This window comes from Rhodotorula paludigena (genome assembly GCF_050403205.1).
Source record: "Rhodotorula paludigena JCM10292 DNA, Rt_paludigena_JCM10292v1_ctg25, whole genome shotgun sequence".
Classification (NCBI taxonomy): domain Eukaryota; kingdom Fungi; phylum Basidiomycota; class Microbotryomycetes; order Sporidiobolales; family Sporidiobolaceae; genus Rhodotorula; species Rhodotorula paludigena.
In genome coordinates, this window is record NW_027481433.1 from 123852 (window position 1) to 144058 (window position 20207).

Genomic DNA, 20207 nt, shown 5'->3' on the forward strand with positions numbered 1-20207 from the left:
GGAAGTCGCGCCCGCCTCGGCGGGATGCGATTCCCTTTTGTGTATACTCGATCTCCCCCCTTCTCCCCCTTCCCTTCTATTCCCCTTCGTGCCTTCCTTTCCCTGATCTCAGCGCTGCCTCGACTCCTACTTCAAGAGAGGCAGTGCGCCAGAATAATCGTAGATACCCCCTTCTCCCCTCCTCTTCCCTTGGGGCGCAGACCCCTTCAGAAGAACGACGACCGTGTATTCTCCAACTTTGCTCGAGAGGCACGGACTGCTTGGAATTGCGAGGGCGAGGCGAAAGAAGGCGACAGGACAGGCTCGAGCAAATGGAGACGGAGGGAACAGAGTACGGACGACTCGCGGGGAAAGGCGCAGAGAGAGGGGTAGCATCAACAGAGGGGAACAAAGGGAGTGCGACGAGGCGGAGAAACAGGTACAGGCGAGTACAAATGTCGGGGGCAGCAGCAACGGCAACGGCGACTGGAGTTCGAAGTGCGGGCGTCGACGCTCTTCACGCCACCTTGCGCACCACGAGCGCAAGCAGCGCGAGCAAGCACGCGAGAATCGCGCGATCGACCCAGAGCGGCGGTCCGCCCGCGCCCGCGCCGACGCCCATCCCGGCCGCCGCCGCTGCGCTCTCGCCCAGGGGCGCGCGCGCGAGCCCCAGGCCGGGAGGGAGCGCGGGGACGGGGCCGGCGGGGGCGGGATCGTCCGCGGCAAGAGGGTTGGGCGGGCGCGCGGCGGCCGCACCTGTGTAGGACGGTGCGCGCGCGGGGAGGTGCGCGGGCGAGAGGCGCGGCGCGCCGGGTGGGACGAGCGCGCCGGTCGGATCGCCTGCTGCGGCGGCAGCGTGGTGGTGGTGATGCGGCTGGGGAGCGCGGTGACGCGGAGTGTGGGGAGGGCGGTGAGGCGGAGCGGTCGGATAAGGAGGAGGAGTCACGGCATGCGGTGCGTGCGCCGAGGGGCCGCTTGTGGGAGGAGGCGCGGCGGGGAAGATGGATGCTGGGGAGACAGAAGCGGCAGGAGGGGTCGTGACGAGGACGGGGCTGCTCGAGACCTCGAGAAGCGGAGCGGGACAAGGCGTTGAGACTTCGCTGCCAGCAGCATCCGTCTCGACCTCGACCTCCGTGCCCTGCTTCTCGGACTCTCCGCTGGGAGGTTGCTCCACGTTCGACTTCTCCTCTTTGCCCGATAGCGGCGGCAGCGGGATACCCGAGCACGACTTGGCTTCGCTTGCATCGAATCCGCACGTCCCGCATTTGAACGTCCTCGAGGCGAGCGCAAGGCGGCGACGGTCGGCGGAAGGGTACTCGAGCGAGCCGACTGCTCCCTTCGGCTGTGTGCAGCGATCACACGGGAGGATCTCGTCAGCACGTTGTACCGTAGAGGCGAGAACGGCGATACCGACGCACGTCCGTCTCGAAGAAGGCCATGATCGCCAGTAGCGCCGTTCGAATGCCCCAGGACGGCTGCCATGTCTCTCTGCCCAGCGGTACAGCACATGAATCAGCGGCGTCCTCGTGAAAGAAGAGGACCTCCCGAGATCCCGGGCAAGACGCGGCGGGACTCACGGGTGGAAGCTCGAGATGGACAAGCAGATCTTCTTGTTGACCTCGAAGCGTCCCGAAGGCGTGAGCATGTAGACCTCGGGGGGCTTGAACGGGTAGTCGGACGGGAGCTGGGCGCACGGCAACCACACAAGGCGACGAGGGTCAGCACGGGTCGATCGGGTTCGGGACAAAGCGGGAACGCACGATGAGCTTTCCGTGGTAGACTCCGCCTGCAGTACGCGGTCAACCGGAGTCAGCGAGAGCGAGAGGCGAGAGCCCGAGGGGCGTGGCGGCGGGGAGAAGGAGCGAGAGCGCGAGACGGACCGTGATAGTCCGAGCTGGACACGCGCAGGGTAAAGTGCCAGCTGAACAGGTCGTCCTGCGCTTCCACGCGTCAGTACCGGCCCTCACGCGAGCACACAAGCATCCTCCGGCTCGCGAGGGAGACGGCGAGCGATGCGCACCTCGAGCGGGGCAGCGTTGTAGTCTGCGCAGCTGTCCTGCTGCAGCTCTGCGTGCTCCTGCAGCAGCCTGCGCACGCCCGCAGACCGGATCGAGCGAGCCGCCATCGTCTCGGAGCGAAGAGACACCAACGTCCGCAGCCGGCGACCACAACTTCGACCTCACAGAACCGCTTCGAGAGGCGATGCGAGCAATGCATGACAGGGGTATCTACACCAGAGATGCGCGCCGAGGGTATCTGAGGGGCCTTGCCTTCCCCGCCGCTTTTACTTGACCTCGAGCTGCTCGACCTTGGCCGCAACCTCGTCCTCCTCCTCCTTCTTCTCGTCCTTCTCCTCCGCAGCCTCTGCTGCTGCAGGCTCCGCGGACGGGGTAGGGGCCACAACGATGCCGGTATAGTCGAGCGTCTCCGGGTCGTACCCCCACGCCTTGAGGTCCTTGATCGTCTCGGCTTCCTCCGTGTCTGCGTGAATGCCACAGCGTCAGTCGCGGAGAAAAGCGAAACGCACCCTGCACGCGCGTTGAAGCAGCGGCTGCGGGGAGCGTGATGGCACGGCGCAACGCACCCGTCTGCAGCGCGTAGAGGCCGATGAAGCCCTTGAACGTGAGCTCGCCCTTGTCGTTCGTGTCGAGATACTCGGTCACCTCCTTCCACTGCTCGTCAGGCAGGTCTGCGTAATCTTCAAGCGTAAGTATCTAGACCGTCTAGCCCGATGCGCAGAGACGGTGCGGCGGGCGCGAAAGGGCAGCGAAGAGCGCACCTTCGCCGTTCGTCACGCGCGTAAACGCGTTCATCTCTTTCCGCCCGAGCGCCGCCACGCGCGCCTTCTCCTCGTCGGTGCGCAGGTGCTGCACGGTCGCGGCCGCGCCCTTGCGCTTGACCTTGACCGTCGTCGAGGTCAGGCGCGCGTACTTGAGGAAGACGGTGCGGAGGACGGCGAAGAACTGGTGCGATGGAGCGCAGTGCAGGCGCGTTCGAGGTCAGCAGGTGTGTGTGGGAAGCGGAACGAGGGGAGAGAGGGGACGCACCTTGTCCGTCAGCTCGCCCTCCTCGGTCAGGAGCACCTTGTTGCGCTGCTTCTCCTCGACGACCTCGGGTGTGGTCTCGACGGTCTCGACGGGCTCAGACATGGTTGATCAGGGAGGACGCGAGGGTGGGGACGGGGCGGAGGAGGTCGTGGAGATGAGGCGAGGAGAGAAGAGTGGAAGGAGCTCCGGGGTCGTATATGGACGCGTCGAGGCTACGTGCGTAGCTGTTTCAACCGCCTTGCAAGCCTTACAAGCAGCTCGAGCGCGTGATGAGCGAGTGGATGGTTGAGGATCCGAGGCAAGGGCCGTGGCTCGTCCGAAAGTCCGGCCCTCTACTCGCACAGGCAGCCAGTGCAAGGTCAGATGTGGATTGCAAAAGTACAGCATACGAGGCGAGAGCGCCGGTACGACGAACGGAGAGGGCTCGGAGGAGAGAACCGGAACGCGCACGAGGAGGGGACTATGGAGCACAGGGGGGAAGAGAACGCGTGCACGAGAGAAGGGGAGATGGAGAGTGTGTAGAGACAGCGTGGTAACAAGGGTGCGAGGGTACCGAGGAAGGAGAAGGGTTGAAGTACGAAAAGGCGACGGGGAGAGCGGCGAAAGACGGTTCACAGGCGAGTGGATCATCCTGTGCGGTTCGACATGACAAAGGTCAGCATCACGAGCAAGACGCCAGGCCCGGAGGCGAAGTGAGTCGCGGCGACGCACGGATGAACACGCCCCGCTCGCCCACAGCCCTCCGCTTGTCAAGATGGTCCATCCCGAGCAGGTCCTCGTCCTTCCACAAGTGGTCAGCGAGCACGTCGTCGTCCTGTATCGGCGCCGGCTGCTTGTACATGGACGGCTGCACGATCGCAAACTTCATCTTTGCGAGCTCCTTGTCCGACGTGCCCGTGCGCGCTTGCAGCCGCTTCTTCGTCTCGGAGAACGGCTCGCCCTGCGTACGAGCGCTCGTCAGCAGATTGTACAAGTAAGGAGCGGAAAGGAAAAGCGGGCGCACGGGTCGCAGCACAAAGCGGAAGGGGATGCCGTGTGCGCGCGTCGGCTCCTTGTTGAAGTGGAACACCTGCACGACGCGCTCGTCGTCCTCTGCGTTCAGCTCGTCGTTCGAGATCTCCTCGGCGTAGAGCTCGCTCGACTCGGACACGTCGCGCACGGCCTCGGTGCCCGTAAAGACCTTTTGCGCGCGGCCCTGGTGGATCTCGAACAGGCGGATCGAGCCCGAGCCGTACTCGGGGTTGAGCTTGACGGCCTTGCGCAGCCAGTCGTTGGCGACGTCGTGCATCGTCGTGTTCTTGGGCAAGAGGAACTGGTGCACGCCCTCCTCCTTGTTGGTCGGGCCAACCCACGCGATCCGGAGCGACTTCTTCGTCTCGAGCTCGATGATCGACACGTCGAGGAGCTCGTAGTACAGCAGGTTGTTGGTCGTCGCCATGTAGCCGGGCGAGATCATCTCGGACACGGTCTGGTTCGCCTGTCGCCGGATGACCTGTTTCGGCGAGCCGTTTGCGCCGTTCGACTGGGTGAAGCGCAGCTTGAGCGGCTCGTGCTTGAGGTGCCGCCCGACGATCGACGCCATCTCGTCGTACGTGTACTTCTTCGACAGCGTGAGCGCGAAATCCTCGAGCTCGCGTTCGGGCTCCTCGAACTTGGGGCGGAAGGTGACGACGACGCGGTTGAGGAAGAAGTCGTACATCTGGAGCGGCGACGAGTACAGGGTCTGGCGGTCGGCGAGGTGCGCGTCGGCGCCCGGCACCGTGTCGTTGATGTCAACCTGGAAGCACACGACGTCGCCGTCCTGGATCTCGCTCTGCAAGAAAGTCGCCTTCATCTTCATCGGCTCGATCATGTTGGGCTTGATCTCCTCGAAGATCTTGAGCGGCACGGTCGACGGGAAGCCCATGCGCTCGTTGATCTGCGCCGCGAGGTCCATGACTCGCATGTTGCGGTGCACGTAGAAGTGCCCGACGCCGGCGAGGGTCTGGCGGTTCGCGTCAAAGTGCTTGACAAAGACCATGATGGGCGGCTCCTGGCCGTGGTTGCGCTGCCACTCGGCCTTGGTCTGCGGCGAGATGTACTCGAGGAAGAGCTTGAGGTCCTGCTGCCGCGACGCCATCTTGTCGCGCACGACCTCCATCGTCAGAGTCGGGTCCTGGTCGCTCACGGGCGCGTCGGGCCGGACCGTCTTGTTCTGCCGGTTGACGAGGACCCACAGCCGGATGTCGTTCGGGTCGAGGCCGTTGTCCTTAGCGACCTGCGCCCGGAAGTCGAGGTACGGCTGCGCCTTGGGCACGCGGTACGTCGGCAGCTCGGTCGCCGGGACCGTGCGGTCGTCGAACGTCGCGAGGTCGAAGCCCTGGTGCGACTGGAACGTCTTCTCCGTGATGATCTGCGCATTTCGCCCGAATTCGATCAGCACTCGTCACCAGGACGACGCGGCGATCCTGCAAGTGGCCGCAACGCACCTTAGCAGTCAGGTACAGGTGCTGCTCGTCGCGCTCGCGCTTGCGCTGCTCGGCATCGCGGCGCTCCTTCTCGAGCCGGGTGCGGAGGTGCTCGGGCACGTCCTCGTTCGTGATGGGCTTGAGCACGTCGTTGACGCGGCTCGCGCGGACATAGACGAGCATGTAGGCGTTGGTGAAGCGCTTCATCGCGCCCTTGATCGGCGGCTTGGCGCCCTGCTGCTGCTGCTGTTGTTGCTGCTGCTGCTGCACGTGCGGGTGCTGCGCGGCCGGGTAGCCGTTGGGCGCGAGCGGCGCCTCGCCACCAAAGTTGTCCTCGAGCACCTCGCGGTCCGTGACGGGCACGACGCGGTCGTCGTCGAAGCGGAGCCAGCGCCCGTCCGGCGACGGCTTGATCAGCACAAAGTAGTGCCCGCCGTGCACGTCACCCGAGTGCACGAGGACGCCGTGCAGCTTGTACAGGTGCGACTCGGAGCGGTCCGCCTTCTCGTCGAGGTACGGCTCGAGGTCGATCTCGAGCGGGAACTCGTGCCGGTCATTGATCTTGACGTTCTGGTCGCGCTGCATGTCGTATTCGAAGCGCTTGAGCTGCAGGTGCAGCACGGGCGGGAATGCCTCGAAGATGACGCCCTTCTTGGCGTCCTGCAGGCCGTACCCCTCGGCGTTGTACCGGTTCTCGCCGTCCAGCGTCTCGACCTGGATGTAGTCCTTGAACGACTCCTCAAGGTTGCGCAGGTTTTTGACGTTCAGCTGGATGTCTGCGGAAGCCGAGCTGGGTCAGCTCGCGATCAGCGACTTTTCCGCTTGATGGCAAGACCCACCGTAGAACTCCTCGCTCCGTGCACTCTCGTAGTCAATGTCGATGCACTTGACGTAGCTCTTCATCTTGCCGCAGAAGAGCTTGTTGATGGCGCCGTCGGCGACCGTCCCCTTCATCTTGGTCTCGAGCTTGTCGCACAGGACGCGGTTGAACTCCTGCACGTCGTGCTGCAGGAACGAGTCGAAGCCCTTCCAGCCGAACGACTTGGTGAGCTCGGTCGTGCCTGTGCGAGGATGTCCGGCCTCTAGGTCAGCATGCATTTCGGCGAACCAGCAGCGAGGAACCGCCTTGCGAGACGCTCGACGCACCAACAGACGAGTCGGACGTTTGCAAATTGTAGAAGACGCGCTGCAGCGCGAGCGGCACCGTGTCGGTCGTGTCTTCCTCTGTCGGGATCTGGTAAACGGCCTGTGGAAGTCGACAATAACGACAATCAGCATGGCGCCCCTTCACGAGGGATCGCCCGAGACTGAAGACGCGGCATCGCAACGCACTTCTCGGAACTGGTTGGTAAGGAAGAGCGACTGGAGGAGCGAGTTCATGTAGCACGTCGCGCCCTGGTTCTTGAGCCCGACGTGGCCCGTCATCTTCTTCGAGTCGTAGCTGTGCCGCCGCATCAGTCGTCAAGCTTCGTCTCTCTCGCCAAGGAGCTAGCGAGGCGGCTGCCCTGAGCGGGACGCACTTGTGGAAGTTGTGCCACAGGACGCCGGTCGGGTCCTTGAGGACGCGCACAAACGCCGTGATGACCGTCTCCTCGTTCTCGATGATGGGCTTGGTGCGGCCCTCGGAGACGCCAAAGAGCTTGCGCAGCTCGACAAAGCGCGTGAAGCCCCAGTCTTGCTCCTCGTTCGTAAAGCGGTGGTGCGCCTCTGCGAAGCGCGCGCGCCTCGATCAGCCGAATGCCTGGGCGGTGGTGCTCGGGGAGGGGAGAAAGCCAGGAGCGGCCAACGCACGCGACTGGATGTAGACGGTCGGGTCGTTGGGGTTGCTGATGGCGAGCGCAAACTGGGCGCACACGTGCCACCCTTCGCTCGCTTTTTGGTCGCCGTAGTTGAGGTAGACCGAGACCATGTCGTTGGCTTGGCCGTTCGAATTGCCCATCGGAAAGAGTAAGATGTTCCTGCGGGTGGGCGAAGACACGGCGGAGTGAGCATCTGCAGGCCACGAGTCACGAAGCCACACCGGCGGGGGCCGGTGTCCGCTCGATGCGAGACGCGGCGCGAGACGCACCATTTGTGCCCGCCGCACGAGAACTCGGGCGAGAGGACCTTCTTGTCCATGCGCTGGTAGTCCTTGAGCGGCCACCGGAACACCTGGAAGTCATCGACCTCCTCGCCCATGTCGGACAAATGCTTGGCCGCAAACGCCTCGTCTGCGCGAGTGCACGATGTACGTCAGCTGTCTGCGCAAGCGAGAGGATGCGACCGGTCTTCGAGCGAGCCGGAAGAGGGGGGAGTGTAGAACGCGGCAACGGAAGCGCGACGCACAGTCCTCGACACTGACGACCTGGCTCGCATAGTCGACGTCCATGGCTCCCGGTGCGCCCTGCGCGGCCGGTCCGGGCGACGGCGCGGTGCCGTTGGCGGCGTGCGGCGGGGGAGGGGGCGAGATGTCGTGCACGGGCGAGTCGTTCGGGGAGGGCGGGCCTTCGAGGAGCGGCTCCTGCGTGCGTGGCAGAGGGTGTCAGAACACACTTGACGGTCGGGACGGCCCGGCGGGGCGCGAGAGAGCGGGCGACGGGGATGACGAGAGATGGGGGGCGGCGAGCGGTAGCGCAGCCGAGTTGCGCGTGCGGGCACGAGAGAGCGGGGTTGCTGAGTGCTGGTGGGACGTACCATGGCTCGGACGGGGTCGCCTGCGCGGAGAGAGGGCAGCGAGAGCGGGCGTCACTCGCACAGACGGGCGAGGCGGAGCAACAAGCGCAAGAGAGACAGCGCCGGAGGGAGGGCGGATGCACGGGCGCAGGCACGAGGATCTAGCGGGCTGTGCGCGAGTCTGGCTCGGACTGCGTGCAGAGTCGGCCGCACGAGGCGAGGTCGTCGCGTCCCCGACACCGACTTGGCCGACGCTCGCAACCGGCGGCATTCGTGCTCGTTCCCTTCCAGAAGCCGTGCTCAGAGCATGCTTTCATGCAGCCGCAAGACAGACGGACGACCCGGGAGCGCGGATACACTCTCTGCGCCTTCCCCCTCGCGATGCGTATGGAACGCCGACCCTCGCGCGCAAGAGTCGGATCCCGCTCTCGTTGCCCTCCTCTGCAGACTACCGGAACCCGCCCGCGCGCTGCACCTCCCTCGGCAGCCCCTTGGCGAGCTCGACGCTCCCCACTGGCATGGGCAGCGTCTTTACGCCGTCGAGCACCTCGCCCTTCTCGCCCATCTCGCCGAGCCCGCGCTTCTCCCGCATGGCCGCCTTCCAACCGACCTTCTTGAGCGCGTCGACGACGCGCACGAACGAGCCGGGCGCGCCGGGGACGGCGCCGCGCACGTACACGACGTTGTGCTCGAGGTCGATGCGCTCGACGACCAGGTTCTGCGTCGTCACGTTGCGCCCGCCCATGCGGCCCGCCATCTTCTTGCCCGGGAACACACGGCCGGGATCCTGTCGAGGAAGACGTGAGCATCTTGCTGCTTCACTTGCTAACAGACAGGAGAAGTGCCTAGCACTCCTCGGCCCCGGTGCGAGAGCTGCGGCAAGAACGCACCTGGTGCTGACCGGTCGAACCGTGACTCCTGTGGCTGATCGACACACCGTGACTCGCGCGAAGACCGCCAAACCCGTGGCGCTTCATAACACCCTGGAAGCCCTTCCCGATCCTGCAGTCGTTCGCACGAGGAAATCCGTCAGCGGGACGCGAGCGAATGGAAGCTCAAGTCGGACGCACGAGGGAGCTTGCACGTCGACGTGCTGCCCCGGGACAAAGTGCGCCGCCGAGATGGTGGTTCCTGCGCGAGCGAAAGCACTCCTCATCAGTGCTGGTCCTTCCCGTCCAGCCTGCAAGCGAACGAACGCACCAGAAGGCACAAGCGCGTCCTCGGTGACGTCAAATTCTGCGACGCGCATCTTGGGCTCGACGCCGGCCTTGCGGAACTGGCCGAGGAGTGCGCCGGGCGTCGTCTTTGCCCTGCGCGGCGAGGTGCCGACGATGACGGTGTGGCGGGCGGGGGTGCTAGTCGTGGCGGGGTAGGTTTGGGAGGAGAGGACCTGGGTCGAGTCGAGCTGCAGGTGGGTCAGAGGTCGAGGTGAGCAGTGGACAGAAAGGGAGAGGAGAGGGAAGGGCGCACCTCGAGGACGGTGACGGGGATGCGGGAGCCGTCCTGTGCCCAGAGGGCGGTCATGCCATGCTTGCGGGCGAGTACGCCGGTGCGGCGGGTGCGCGGGGTGAAGCGGGCGGGCTCGGCGGGAGCGTCTGGAGAAGGAGGAGGAGCAGAGGGAGAGGCGGCGGTCGCGAGCGTGCGCACGAGCGAGGCGCGCGCAGGGGCGGGTCCGCCGAGCGAGAGGATGCGCAGTGAGCTCGTCAGCGACTGCATGCGGTCTGGGCAGCGGAGCGTGGTGCAAGACGGCGGACAAGAGATCCGCTCTCATCGCTCCCTGCTGGTCGCGGTTGCCGTCGACCCGCATCCGCATCTCGCCAATGGCTTCACCAGGTGCGCTCTAGCTTGCTCGCTTGCTAATGAAACCGCACTCACCCGACCCACTCGCGCACCCGCCAGACCGCGCCACGCTCTACTCGCTCGTCGGGCGGCAGCTCAAGCTCGACTCGCTCGACCAGACGCAGCCCTTCCTCGACGAAATTGCCCAGGTCGACGGCCTCGACGAGGTCCGCTTCGGCGGCAACACCCTCGGCGTTGACGCGTGCGAGGGCGTCGCTCGCGCGCTCGAGAAGAAGCACTCGCTCCGCGTACGTTGGTCGAGTGATCGCTCGCGCTCGAATCGCTCGGGCGGGGGCACCGTGCAGCCTTGTGCACTCTTGAGAGCTCTACGCAGAGCTGCAGACGAGTGGTCCAGCTCGCTGCAAGCTGCCGCCGCCCTCGCCTCGTCGTCGCTCTCGGACCTCTCCCGACTGACACACCGCCCACCCTCGCATCCCGCAGGTCGCCGACTTTTCCGACATCTTCACCGGCCGCCTCATCTCCGAGATCCCCCAGTCCCTCCGCTTCCTCTGCACCTCGCTTCTCTCGCTCCCCAACCTCACCTCGCTCGACCTCTCCGACAATGCCTTCGGTGGCCGCAGCGCAGAGCCCATGTGCGTCGCCTCGCGCTCTCTCTTCGTCCTGGTCTGCTCTTACACGCAGCTGGGGCGTTGTAGTTGCGACAGATGATGCTGACACTCCCTCGCGCTTCCTCAGGCTCGAGTTCATCGGCAACGCGCCCGCGCTCGAGGTCCTCAAGCTCAACAACAACGGCATGGGCCCCGCAGGCGGTGCCATGATCGCCGGCGCCCTCCTCGAGAACGCAAAGAAGGCCGAGCGCGAAGGGCGCAAGAGCAACCTCCGCGTGCTCGTCTGCGGTGCGTCGACGTGCTTGCACTTCGGCCAGCCTGTCCCGCTTTGAGCGACCGTCTGATTGATTCGCGCGCTTGCCGACTGCACAGGCCGCAACCGCCTCGAGAACGGCTCATCGCAGGCCTTCTCGGACGCGTTCGCGGCGCTCGGCACGCTGCGCGAGGTGCGCATGCCGCAGAACGGGATCCGCATGGAGGGCATCGAGCTCCTCGCGCAGGGGCTGCAGAAGAACCCGGACCTCGAGTGGCTCGACCTCCAGGACAACACGGCGACGGAGAAGGGCTCGCGCGCGATTGCCAAGAGCTTGCCTTCGTGCGTTTGCGCTTTCCTTTCCCTTTGCGCTGTGAGTGCGTCAGATGCTCACTGCGACGCTTGCGGCATGCAGCTGGCCCAAGCTGCGAGTGCTCAACCTCTCCGACTGCCTCCTGCGCCCTCGCGGCGGCCTCTCGATCTTCCGCACCCTCTCGACCGGCTCGAACCCGCACCTCTCGTCGCTCAAGCTCCAGTCGAACGAGCTCGACGCGCGCGCCGTGACCGAGCTCGCGCGCGCGATCGCCGCGCACGGCCAGGAGCTCGCAGAGCTCGAGCTCAACGGCAACTATGGCGACGACGGCACCGAGGAGCAGTTTGAGAAGGTGCGAGAGGCGCTCGACAAGTGGGGGAACGGCGACGCGCTGGATGAGCTCGACGAGCTCGAGGAGCCCGAGGAGGACGAGGACGAGGACGAGTCCGAGGACGAGGAGGACGACGAGGAGGCGGGCGAGAGCGACGCCGAGAAGGAGGGCGCACCGCACAAGGAGTCGGCCGAGGAGAAGAAGGAGAGCGACGACCTCGCCGGGCTCATGGACAAGGTGCACATTGCGTAGAACCGCGCCCCGTCTGTCGCGGCGGCCGGTAATTATCCGTTAGACCAGCCGCTGCCTCCTCGTTTCCGCTTTGCTTCAGTGTTGTGCGCTCTTGCTTCCTCCGGCTGGCTGCTGTGCACCAGCGTCGTTGCGGGCGTGGGCGTTCCTCATCCGCTGCTCTCCAGGGCTGCTCGCCCGAGACTGCGCATTGAGACTGCTGAGGCGCGAGGCCGGAACGCAGCTTCGGGCGATGGCTGCGAGTGTGCAGCTCATACCTTGTTCTCGCTGTGCGCGTCTGCACGCAAGTGCGCCTCACTGTCGATTTCCCCTCACGCTCCAGGCTTGCTCCAGGCGCAGTCTCGTATTTGTCTGTTGCGCAATCTTCTTCTCGGTCTCGCGGAAACGGGAGCTCTAGCGTGTGCGGTGTCAAATTGGCGAGCGCCCACGGCTGGAAAGGCGGCTGGCCACTCTGGGCAGCGCCGATATATTGGTCTAGCGGGCCAAACCCCCTAACAAGTCCTCGATGGTCTAGTGGTTATGATTCGGCTCTCTCACAGCCGCGAGCGGGGTTCGATTCCCCGTCGGGGAAACCTCTCTTTTTTGCTGCTGGGGTCCTTGGGGCACCCTTCTGTCTCGCTCGACCCACTTGCAAGCTTGCGGTCCTTTTGCTCTTTGGCTTGTTGGTATCGTCCGCGTACGCGGAGTCCTCCTGAGCGACGCCTGCGCCTTGCCTCTGCCTCATCCCGGCGCGACGCTCTGGTCACCACCTCTCACCGCTTCGGCCTGTGCACGAAGTTCGGGGTAGCCTAGCTCTCACGTCAGCCATGCAGTCCCGCACACCATTCACGGACGTGCGCAACTGCGCATTGTCGCATTCATCTGCGCGTCCGCTTCCGCCATCGTCCAACACGGGTTGCGTCGCGCGGCTTCAGCGTCATTGCCAGGGTGGACCTGCATGCGCTGACTTGGTAACCTCCTTTCTCACCCAGGCAAAGCAACGACTCGACCGCGTTCTGGCGCGCCCGACCCGTGGACGTCGCTGCACCGCCTCACCGCTTCGCTCTCTTCGAACAGCCGCACTTCTCCGGCCCTTCCGAATGCGTCTGAGCTACCAGCGCCGCAAGAGATCCTTGACAACAACGTTGGCACAGTCCTGTCGCGCGACCTTTTCGGCGGCGTGCGGAAGACGGTGCGGCGGGTGCAGCTCGCCGACGGACGCACCTGCGTCGTCAAGCACGGCACCGAGGTTCGCCGCGAAGAGGGCGAAGTGATGCGCTACGTGCGCGCGACGACTAGCGTACCGCTGCCCGAGGTGAGCCTCGCCCCCTTCCACTCGCCTTCCAGCTTTGCTCGCGCACCCGCTGCGCTCGCACGGTGCACTTGCCGTGTGCGCACCAGATGCAAGCCCGCTTGACCGTCAATGATCATTCCACAGGTCCTTGCCATCCGCGAACTGCAAAACCCGCGCCGCATTTTCCTGTACCTCGAGGACGTGCAGGGCGAAACTCTGGATCAAGCGCTGAAGCGACTCGGCAAGCACAGCAACGAGCCGCGGCGCGCACTCTGCGCCCAACTTGAACCTATGCTCAAGTCGCTTCACGCCGTTTCGCCCCCGCCTGGCACTCGCATTGGCGTATACGACCCGCATCGCGAGGTCGACCAGTCGAGCCGGTGGCGAATTTCTGCGCTCACCATGGCGCTACCGCACACACCCCTTCCCATCAACCTCGACTCGGTACCCGAGTTGATCTTGTGGCTCAAGAGCGCGTACGGCGCGCGGGGTGGACAGAAGGTGCCGCACTACGAGGGCGACACCGACCGCGAGTGGGACGAGCGCTTCGGGCGGTATCTCGATTCTGAGGCGCCCGTCGTCCTCACTCACGGCGACATTACCCTTCACAATGTGCACGTCCGCAACAACCAGATCGTGGCGCTCATCGACTGGGAGCACGCTGGGTGGTATCCCTCGTGGACCGACGCCTACGTTGCCGCGGCGGCGTACGACGGCGATTTCGCCGCATCGCGCAGCGCATTCAAGCTTGGCCTGGTGTTGCTGGGCTACGAGACCTTTATGGCGCTGCGGCACGCGTGGATTGCCGTTGTTCGAGCACCCTTCTCTGCCGCCGTCAAGCAGTAGTGCAGTCTAGGGCCACGTCACTTTGAACATATCGGCTTTCACAGACCCCGAGGGATCAAGGAATAGCACGGATGTACGCGCACGGACTGCGTCCATGTGCCCCGCTGCTCTTAGCTCGGCCTTCTCAAGCAGCAATTGGACCTGAAATGCAGCACATGCCTATCGCTGCCCGCAAAGCTCGCTTTGCCCTCGTCACAAGCATTCAAGTGATGTGGTAGGTGCGAACGGTAATCATAGCAACAGCAAGACGCGAGGTGGGAAGCAAGGGGTACGGGAGTGTATACATCCAAGAACACATCGTTCACTCCTCCGTATCCTTCCAGCGGTGCTGTCACGCCTCACAGCACAGCAGAAGTGCCTGTCAGACGCGTGCCGAGGGAAGTACAGGGCCAATCAGGCCAGCAGGCCCGAGTCGTCGACGTCCATGCCGCCGTGCGCATCCGCATGTGCAGCTTCGATCTGCTCGCGGATGATGCTGCAAACCCGAGCGCGATCGCCTTGTCGTCAGTCTCGCGCGCACCGGATGCAGACGATACCAACGCAAGAGAGGAGCCTCTTCGACGCACCTCGCCATCCTCGGCTCGAGGTCCTGCGCGCGCGCAAAGTGGCGCAGCATGTCCTGCCGGCGCCCGAGGTGCTTGTACAGCTTGCCGAGGAGGTACTGCACGTTGGGCTCGGTCGGCGCCTGGCTGTCGAGCGAGACGAGGTCGCGCTCGGCCGTCTGCGTTGCGTTCGAACCTCAGCGGGAAAGCCAGAAGGACGTGGCTGAGGCAGAAGACGCACCGAGTACCTCCCGAGGGCGATGAGCAGCCTCACGCGCTTGAACCGCACGAGCGGGCTCTCGGGCGCGACGACCGCCGCCCGCTCGTACATGTCGAGCGCGTCGCGCGTGCGCCTGAGCTTCTCGAGCACCGTGCCGACGCAGCAGAGGAGCGTCGTGTTGGCCGGGGTGATCTCGAGCGCGCGCCGGAAGTGGTACTCGGCGAGCGTGTGCTTGCCCGTCTTGAGGTAGACGTTGCCGAGACCGAACCTGTGCCGCGCCGAACGCCGTCAGCGTCAGACGCGGGACGTTCTGAGAACGAAAGAGACGCACCAAGCATTGTAATGAAGCGGGTCGCGGCGCACCGCTTCGCGAAAGAAGCCGAGCGCGCGCTCCCACTCCTCGAGCATGATGCACTCGTGCCCGCCGAGCGTGTACGCGTAGACGCATCCCTCGTCGAGCTGTGCCGCGCGGCGAAAGCACCGCAGCGCGCTCGCGTGGTCCTCGAGGTGCGAGAAGACGTTGCCCGACGCGATCCAGCTCGAGGGGTGGTGCGCGTCGAGCGCCACGAGCTCTTGCGCGAGGAACGAGAGCGCCGTCGAAGAGCGCAGGTGCCAGAGTGCCGTCGAGTAGAGCTCCATGCCGTCGACCAGGTAAGGCGCGACTTGGCGAGCGTGCTGAAACGCCTTCTCCGCCTGTGCGTGCGAGCAACACACAAAGTCAGCGCGTCGGTAACAGCAGCACCAGCGAGCTAACAAGGACTGCATCCGCACGCACCTGGGCATAGTTGAGCATCTCGTAGTGCGCCTTGGCGAGCATGACCAACCCCCTCGCCGATCTCGCCTGCTCCGCCGGAAGCGCCCCCAGCGCCTCGACCGCGCCCTTCATCTCGAACCTCGCGCTGCGCGTCGCAGCGAGCGCAAAGTAGCGCACGACAGCGACGACGTGGTCGTGCGCGTCGAGCCGTGCGGCCGGGTCGAGCGCGTCGAGCGCCATCCCGATGCTCTGCTGCTGGTGCTGCTGCTGGGTCGCCGTGCCGGGAGAAGAGGGCGCAGGCGACGACGAGTACGAGAGCGCCTCGCTCCCGGCGTCCGACAGGACCGACGGCCCCGCGCCGCCCTTGGTGCGCTTCTTGTCGCGCGAAACGCCGTTCGTCGTGCCTGCACTCCCGCCGTTGACACCGCCCGTGCGGCTCGACGTGCTCGTCTGTGAGCGCGAGACTGCCATCGCGGCGCTTGTCGCGTCACCGACCGAGCTGCCGTCGTTGACGGCGTTGCTCGAGAGGCGCGAGGAGCGCCGGGTTGGCGGGGCAGCGGGCGGTCGGCCTTTGGGATGGCGGATCCTGCGGCCGGCGAGAGTGTCGGCGATACTGTACTGCTGCGGCTGCTGTTGAGACGCGGCGGCAGCGGTCGAAGCAGGTGCGATGTTGCCTGCGCGGGTGCGCTTGACGCCCGGCGCGGTCGCGGTCGGCAGGGCACCCGTCGGTGGCGTAAAGAGCGAGCCAGATGACGCAATGGCGCCGTTGCCGCTGCGAGCGGTAGGGCCAGAGATTGTCGTCGTGCTCGTAGGGGCGAAAGAGAGGGGACCGTTGGTCGGGTAGAACGAGGCATCGAAGGAGCTTCTGTGAACGCATCGTCAGTCTTCGTCCAGAACAGAACCAGCTAGGACGCACTCGTCGGCGGTGCTGATGTCTGCCGTCAAGTCGTATCGCCCCGAGCCCGTCCGCCTGAGCGGTGGTGGCGCGCCTCCTGCGCCAAACAGCCCGCCAACGATCTCGCGGCCCTTGCCCTTCCCGTTCGGACCGAACAGCCCGCCCGGCTTGACCGCAACCTCGGTCGGCGTGAAGAGCCCTCCGCTGTCCATCCCGTTTCGCGCCGCCCGTCCCGCTGCGCCGTAGCCCGCGAAAGCCATGTTCACCGCCGCAGTCTGCGACGGCGCCAGCGGAGCAGGGTTCGAGTTGGTCGGCGCAAGCAGGCGCGGTCCGGGAGCATGCGCCGGCGCTGCCTGAGCTCCCGCAGGCGGGACGTTCTGCGCGCCTGCGCCCGCCGCATTCGTGGCGGCGGCGGCGGCGGAGCGCAGCTGCACGGGAAAGAGCGCGTCGACGTCTGGCGGCGCACCGAGCGCACACAGCGCCTCGATGGCCTCCCAGCAGGTCGGGACCTTTGCGACGACGCGGCGGAAGCTCAGGATCGCGCGCTCATAGTCGCCGCCCTTCCTCGCGAGACGGGCGAGCTCGAGCTCGACGACGATGCCCTCGTCTGCAGTCTGGAGCAGCGGGGACGCCGTGTCGGCCCAGAGCGATGCCGCTTCGGCTTCATACGCGGCATGCGGGGCGAGGGGCGTTCCAGGCTGGATGACGCGTGCCAGCGCTTCTCGCCCCTCCTTATCGCGCTTGAGTACGAGGCAGGCCTGGCCGTAGAGGCGGGCACAGCGCACGCTGGCCTCTGCGGCGGGGCGTGTGAGCCGGCCCGCCGAGGTCGAGGCTTGCGGCCAGCGCCGGCTGTTGCCGAGGAAAGGGTCGTCTGTGGAGGACGAGGCCGAGTCCGGAGTGAAGGTGACGGGCTGGCGGAGGGTCCAGAGGGCGTCGTTGTGCTTGTTCGAGACGGACTGAACGGCGGCGAGGAGGTGGGCGGACGACTCGTGCGCCGGGTCGAGGGCGTAGAGGCGCTCGGCGTAGAAGAGGGCAGATGCGGGCGAGTACGGGAGGGCAGCCAGGGCGAGCTGGCGGAGGAGTGCGAGCTTGTAGACGAGTGCGGGCGAGGGAGCGGTCATGGCGAGGATCGAGCGCGGTCGGAGGGGAGACGCGGGGAGAGGAAGCGGCACGAGGCCGAGGCAAGCAGCGAGGAGCGCCGTGCGAGCGTGCAGCTGCAGCGGGCGGACTCGCGGCAGAGACGGCGGCGGATGGAAGACGACGTTGAGTGAGCGAGTGCAAGTACGAGCCCAGCAGGCGCGCCTCTCCTGAAGTGGCTGCGGCGCGCTTCTCTCCTTGTTCGCGCAGAGTCAATCTCGCGCGGCCAAGACGCCCGCGTCCCTCGCTCTGCACTCTGCTCCTGCGCACCCGCACAGCTCGTCCGAGCCCCTCTCGACCCTCTCTCGCTTCTGCCCCGCCCCTCTCGCCCGCCCCGCGCCCCCTGCAAGCCCCAGAAAATGTACGGCACTCGCTCTCGCTCCACTCGATCAGCGCCACTCTCGCCATCCCGGAACCCCTCGAGCTGACTCGCCGTGCGCACATACAGGTGCGGTATCTTTGCCGCGCACGCCTACGGCAAGGGCGAGGATGTCGCCTCGTTCCGTGCCCGCGCCGTCGCCCTCTCCAAGCGTCTCCGGCACCGCGGCCCCGACTGGTCGGGCTGCAAGATGACCGACGACTCGATCCTCGTCCACGAGCGTCTCGCCATCGTCGGTGTCGGTCAGTCGCCGCGCCTCTCGCTCGCAGAACCCGACCCCTCGCATGTCTCGGCAACAAGGAGGGTCGAGGTAGCCTGGCACGGAAAGCTGCCGCTGCTGGATGCGCACAGGTGCTTGGATAAGCACAGTACCGCAGGGATGACCCGATGGACAGGAGCGGGAGGATTGCCGGGACTCGAGGTCGCACCGCTTCCATCCGAGCAACCCGGTGCTGACTCTTCCGCTTCGTCGACACAGACACTGGCGCGCAGCCGATCACGTCGGAGGATGAGAAGCTCGTCCTTGCCGTCAACGGCGAGATCTACAACCACCGCACCCTCCGCAAGCAGCTCAAGAACCCCGCGCACTTCAAGACCCACTCCGACTGCGAGGTCATCCTCCACATGGTGCGCTTCCCAGGCCCGGCTCAGCACAAGCGACGACATACTGACGACGCGCTCGCCGCAGTACCGCGAGATGGACACCGACCTGTGCGCCAAGCTCGACGGCATGTTCTCGTTCGTCCTCCTCGACACGTCCGTCACACCGTCGCGCATGATTGCCGCGCGCGACCCGATCGGCATCACGACGCTGTACCAGGGCTGGAACAGCGCGCGCCCGGGCACCGTCTACTTTGCGTCGGAGCTCAAGGCGCTGCACGACGAGTGCGACCAGGTGCGCTCGTTCCCGCCCGGCCACGTGTGGGACTCGCGCACGGGCGAGACGACGCGCTACTTCCAGCCGACGTGGTGGGACGGCGACGTCGACCCCAAGGCGATCCCGACCGCCGAGCCCGACCTCAAGGTCCTCCGCGAGACGCTCGAGAAGGCCGTCAAGAAGCGCCTCATGTCCGAGGTCCCCTACGGCGTCCTCCTCTCGGGCGGCCTCGACTCGTCCCTCATCGCCGCCATCGCCGCGCGGGAAACGGAGAAGGTGGCCAAGGCGCAGGCCGAGCAGCAGCAGCGCGGCGGCGCCGCCAAGCGCGGCTCGGCCGGCGACTCGTCGGGCCTCGTCGGCGTCGACGACGAGGCCGCTGCGGACGAGACGGGCACGCTCACGGCGTGGCCGCGCCTGCACTCGTTCTCGATCGGCCTCGAGGGCTCGCCCGACCTGCTCGCCGCGCGCGTCGCGGCAGAGTACCTCGGCACGGTCCACCACGAGTACACGTTTACGGTGCAGGAGGGCCTCGACGCGATCGACGAGGTCATCTACCACCTCGAGACGTACGACGTGACGACGGTGCGCGCGTCGACGCCCATGTACCTCTTGTCGCGCAAGATCAAGGCCATGGGCGTCAAGATGGTCCTCTCGGGCGAGGGCTCGGACGAGATCTTTGGCGGCTACCTGTACTTCCACGCGGCGCCGACCGCGGCCGACTTCCACCAGGAGTGCATCCGCCGCGTCAAGAACCTGCACACGGCCGACTGCCTCCGCGCCAACAAGTCGACCATGGCGTGGGGCCTCGAGGCGCGCGTGCCCTTCCTCGACAAGGAGTTCCTCGAGGTGTCGCTCAACGTCAAGCCCGAGGCCAAGGAGTTCAGCAAGGGCTCGCTCCAGGAGAAGGACGCCGACGGCCGCCCCAAGATGGAAAAGTACATCATCCGCAAGGCGTTCGACGTCGCGCCGCTCGGCGAGCGCCCCTACCTCCCCGACGAGATCCTGTGGCGCCAGAAGGAGCAGTTCTCGGATGGTGTCGGCTACTCGTGGATCGACGGCCTCAAGGACCACGCCGCGCGCGTCGTGTCGGACGCGCAGCTCGCCAACGCCGCCGAGCGCTACCCGCTCGACACGCCCGAAACCAAGGAGGCCTACTACATCCGCTCCGTCTTTGAGCACCACTTCCCGACCCAGGCCGCCGCCAAGACGGCCGTGCGCTGGATCCCCCGCGCCGACTGGGGTTGCGCCGCCGACCCCTCGGGCCGCGCCGTCGCCATCCACGAGTCGGCGTACGGCGAGGACGCGACCCAGGCGTGAGCACCTGGTCGTGCAGCAAGCCAAAAACCGGTCGCCTTGGAGCGAAACCGGACATTTTCCCTCATCCCTCTCAACGTCGTAGCAACCTGTTCTTGGGCTCCCGTATTTCTTTACGGTGTCTTGCCCTCTGCCAACTATAGAATGCAGCATCCAGCTTGAGTTTGCGGAGAGAGCGAGTCTCTGCACGCGCGAAGGGGAGCTGTCGACAACGCAGCGGCGGGCGGACAAAGCAGACTGTGCAATGCAGAAAGCAACAACATAGAGACGGCACGAACGAGAGTACTGCTT

The 20207-nt window shown here is 65.8% G+C and overlaps 8 protein-coding genes across 8 annotated transcripts; 3 read left to right on the forward strand and 5 right to left on the reverse strand.

Moving 5' to 3' along the window:
* Positions 1 to 496: 496 nt before the first annotated feature.
* JCM10292_006462 (uncharacterized protein) lies at positions 497 to 2104 on the reverse strand (the record flags this gene model as incomplete). Its single annotated transcript, XM_076649525.1, has 6 exons — positions 497 to 1321; positions 1398 to 1467; positions 1557 to 1663; positions 1740 to 1765; positions 1860 to 1914; positions 2000 to 2104. 6 exons carry the CDS (start codon positions 2102 to 2104, stop codon positions 497 to 499), a joined length of 1188 nt encoding a protein of 395 aa, XP_076504906.1.
* Positions 2105 to 2263: 159 nt separating this feature from the next.
* On the reverse strand, positions 2264 to 3128 carry JCM10292_006463 (uncharacterized protein; the record flags this gene model as incomplete). Its single annotated transcript, XM_076649526.1, has 4 exons — positions 2264 to 2460; positions 2507 to 2668; positions 2759 to 2942; positions 3027 to 3128. The coding sequence occupies 4 exons, from the start codon at positions 3126 to 3128 to the stop codon at positions 2264 to 2266; spliced, it is 645 nt and encodes a 214-aa protein (XP_076504907.1).
* A 524-nt stretch (positions 3129 to 3652) lies between these two features.
* Positions 3653 to 8149, reverse strand: UBP15 (ubiquitin-specific protease UBP15; the record flags this gene model as incomplete). Its single annotated transcript, XM_076649527.1, has 12 exons — positions 3653 to 3657; positions 3738 to 3966; positions 4030 to 5418; positions 5495 to 6249; positions 6313 to 6534; positions 6620 to 6719; positions 6806 to 6914; positions 6994 to 7180; positions 7265 to 7431; positions 7542 to 7683; positions 7799 to 7973; positions 8147 to 8149. 12 exons carry the CDS (start codon positions 8147 to 8149, stop codon positions 3653 to 3655), a joined length of 3483 nt encoding a protein of 1160 aa, XP_076504908.1.
* Positions 8150 to 8573: 424 nt separating this feature from the next.
* MRPL9 (mitochondrial 54S ribosomal protein uL3m MRPL9) lies at positions 8574 to 9841 on the reverse strand (the record flags this gene model as incomplete). The annotated part of the gene is made up of 5 exons (XM_076649528.1): positions 8574 to 8912; positions 9016 to 9127; positions 9196 to 9256; positions 9326 to 9530; positions 9596 to 9841. The coding sequence occupies 5 exons, from the start codon at positions 9839 to 9841 to the stop codon at positions 8574 to 8576; spliced, it is 963 nt and encodes a 320-aa protein (XP_076504909.1).
* A 104-nt stretch (positions 9842 to 9945) lies between these two features.
* Positions 9946 to 11682, forward strand: RNA1 (GTPase-activating protein RNA1; the record flags this gene model as incomplete). The annotated part of the gene is made up of 6 exons (XM_076649529.1): positions 9946 to 9958; positions 10025 to 10212; positions 10406 to 10557; positions 10661 to 10821; positions 10906 to 11128; positions 11202 to 11682. The coding sequence occupies 6 exons, from the start codon at positions 9946 to 9948 to the stop codon at positions 11680 to 11682; spliced, it is 1218 nt and encodes a 405-aa protein (XP_076504910.1).
* An 803-nt stretch (positions 11683 to 12485) lies between these two features.
* JCM10292_006467 (phosphotransferase family protein) lies at positions 12486 to 13798 on the forward strand (the record flags this gene model as incomplete). The annotated part of the gene is made up of 3 exons (XM_076649530.1): positions 12486 to 12594; positions 12651 to 12973; positions 13097 to 13798. The coding sequence occupies 3 exons, from the start codon at positions 12486 to 12488 to the stop codon at positions 13796 to 13798; spliced, it is 1134 nt and encodes a 377-aa protein (XP_076504911.1).
* A 393-nt stretch (positions 13799 to 14191) lies between these two features.
* Positions 14192 to 17330, reverse strand: CDC27 (anaphase promoting complex subunit CDC27; the record flags this gene model as incomplete). Its single annotated transcript, XM_076649531.1, has 6 exons — positions 14192 to 14273; positions 14365 to 14519; positions 14582 to 14828; positions 14892 to 15253; positions 15336 to 16176; positions 16231 to 17330. The coding sequence occupies 6 exons, from the start codon at positions 17328 to 17330 to the stop codon at positions 14192 to 14194; spliced, it is 2787 nt and encodes a 928-aa protein (XP_076504912.1).
* A 129-nt stretch (positions 17331 to 17459) lies between these two features.
* JCM10292_006469 (asparagine synthetase B) lies at positions 17460 to 19919 on the forward strand (the record flags this gene model as incomplete). Its single annotated transcript, XM_076649532.1, has 4 exons — positions 17460 to 17476; positions 17795 to 17967; positions 18204 to 18352; positions 18414 to 19919. The coding sequence occupies 4 exons, from the start codon at positions 17460 to 17462 to the stop codon at positions 19917 to 19919; spliced, it is 1845 nt and encodes a 614-aa protein (XP_076504913.1).
* Positions 19920 to 20207: the final 288 nt, after the last annotated feature.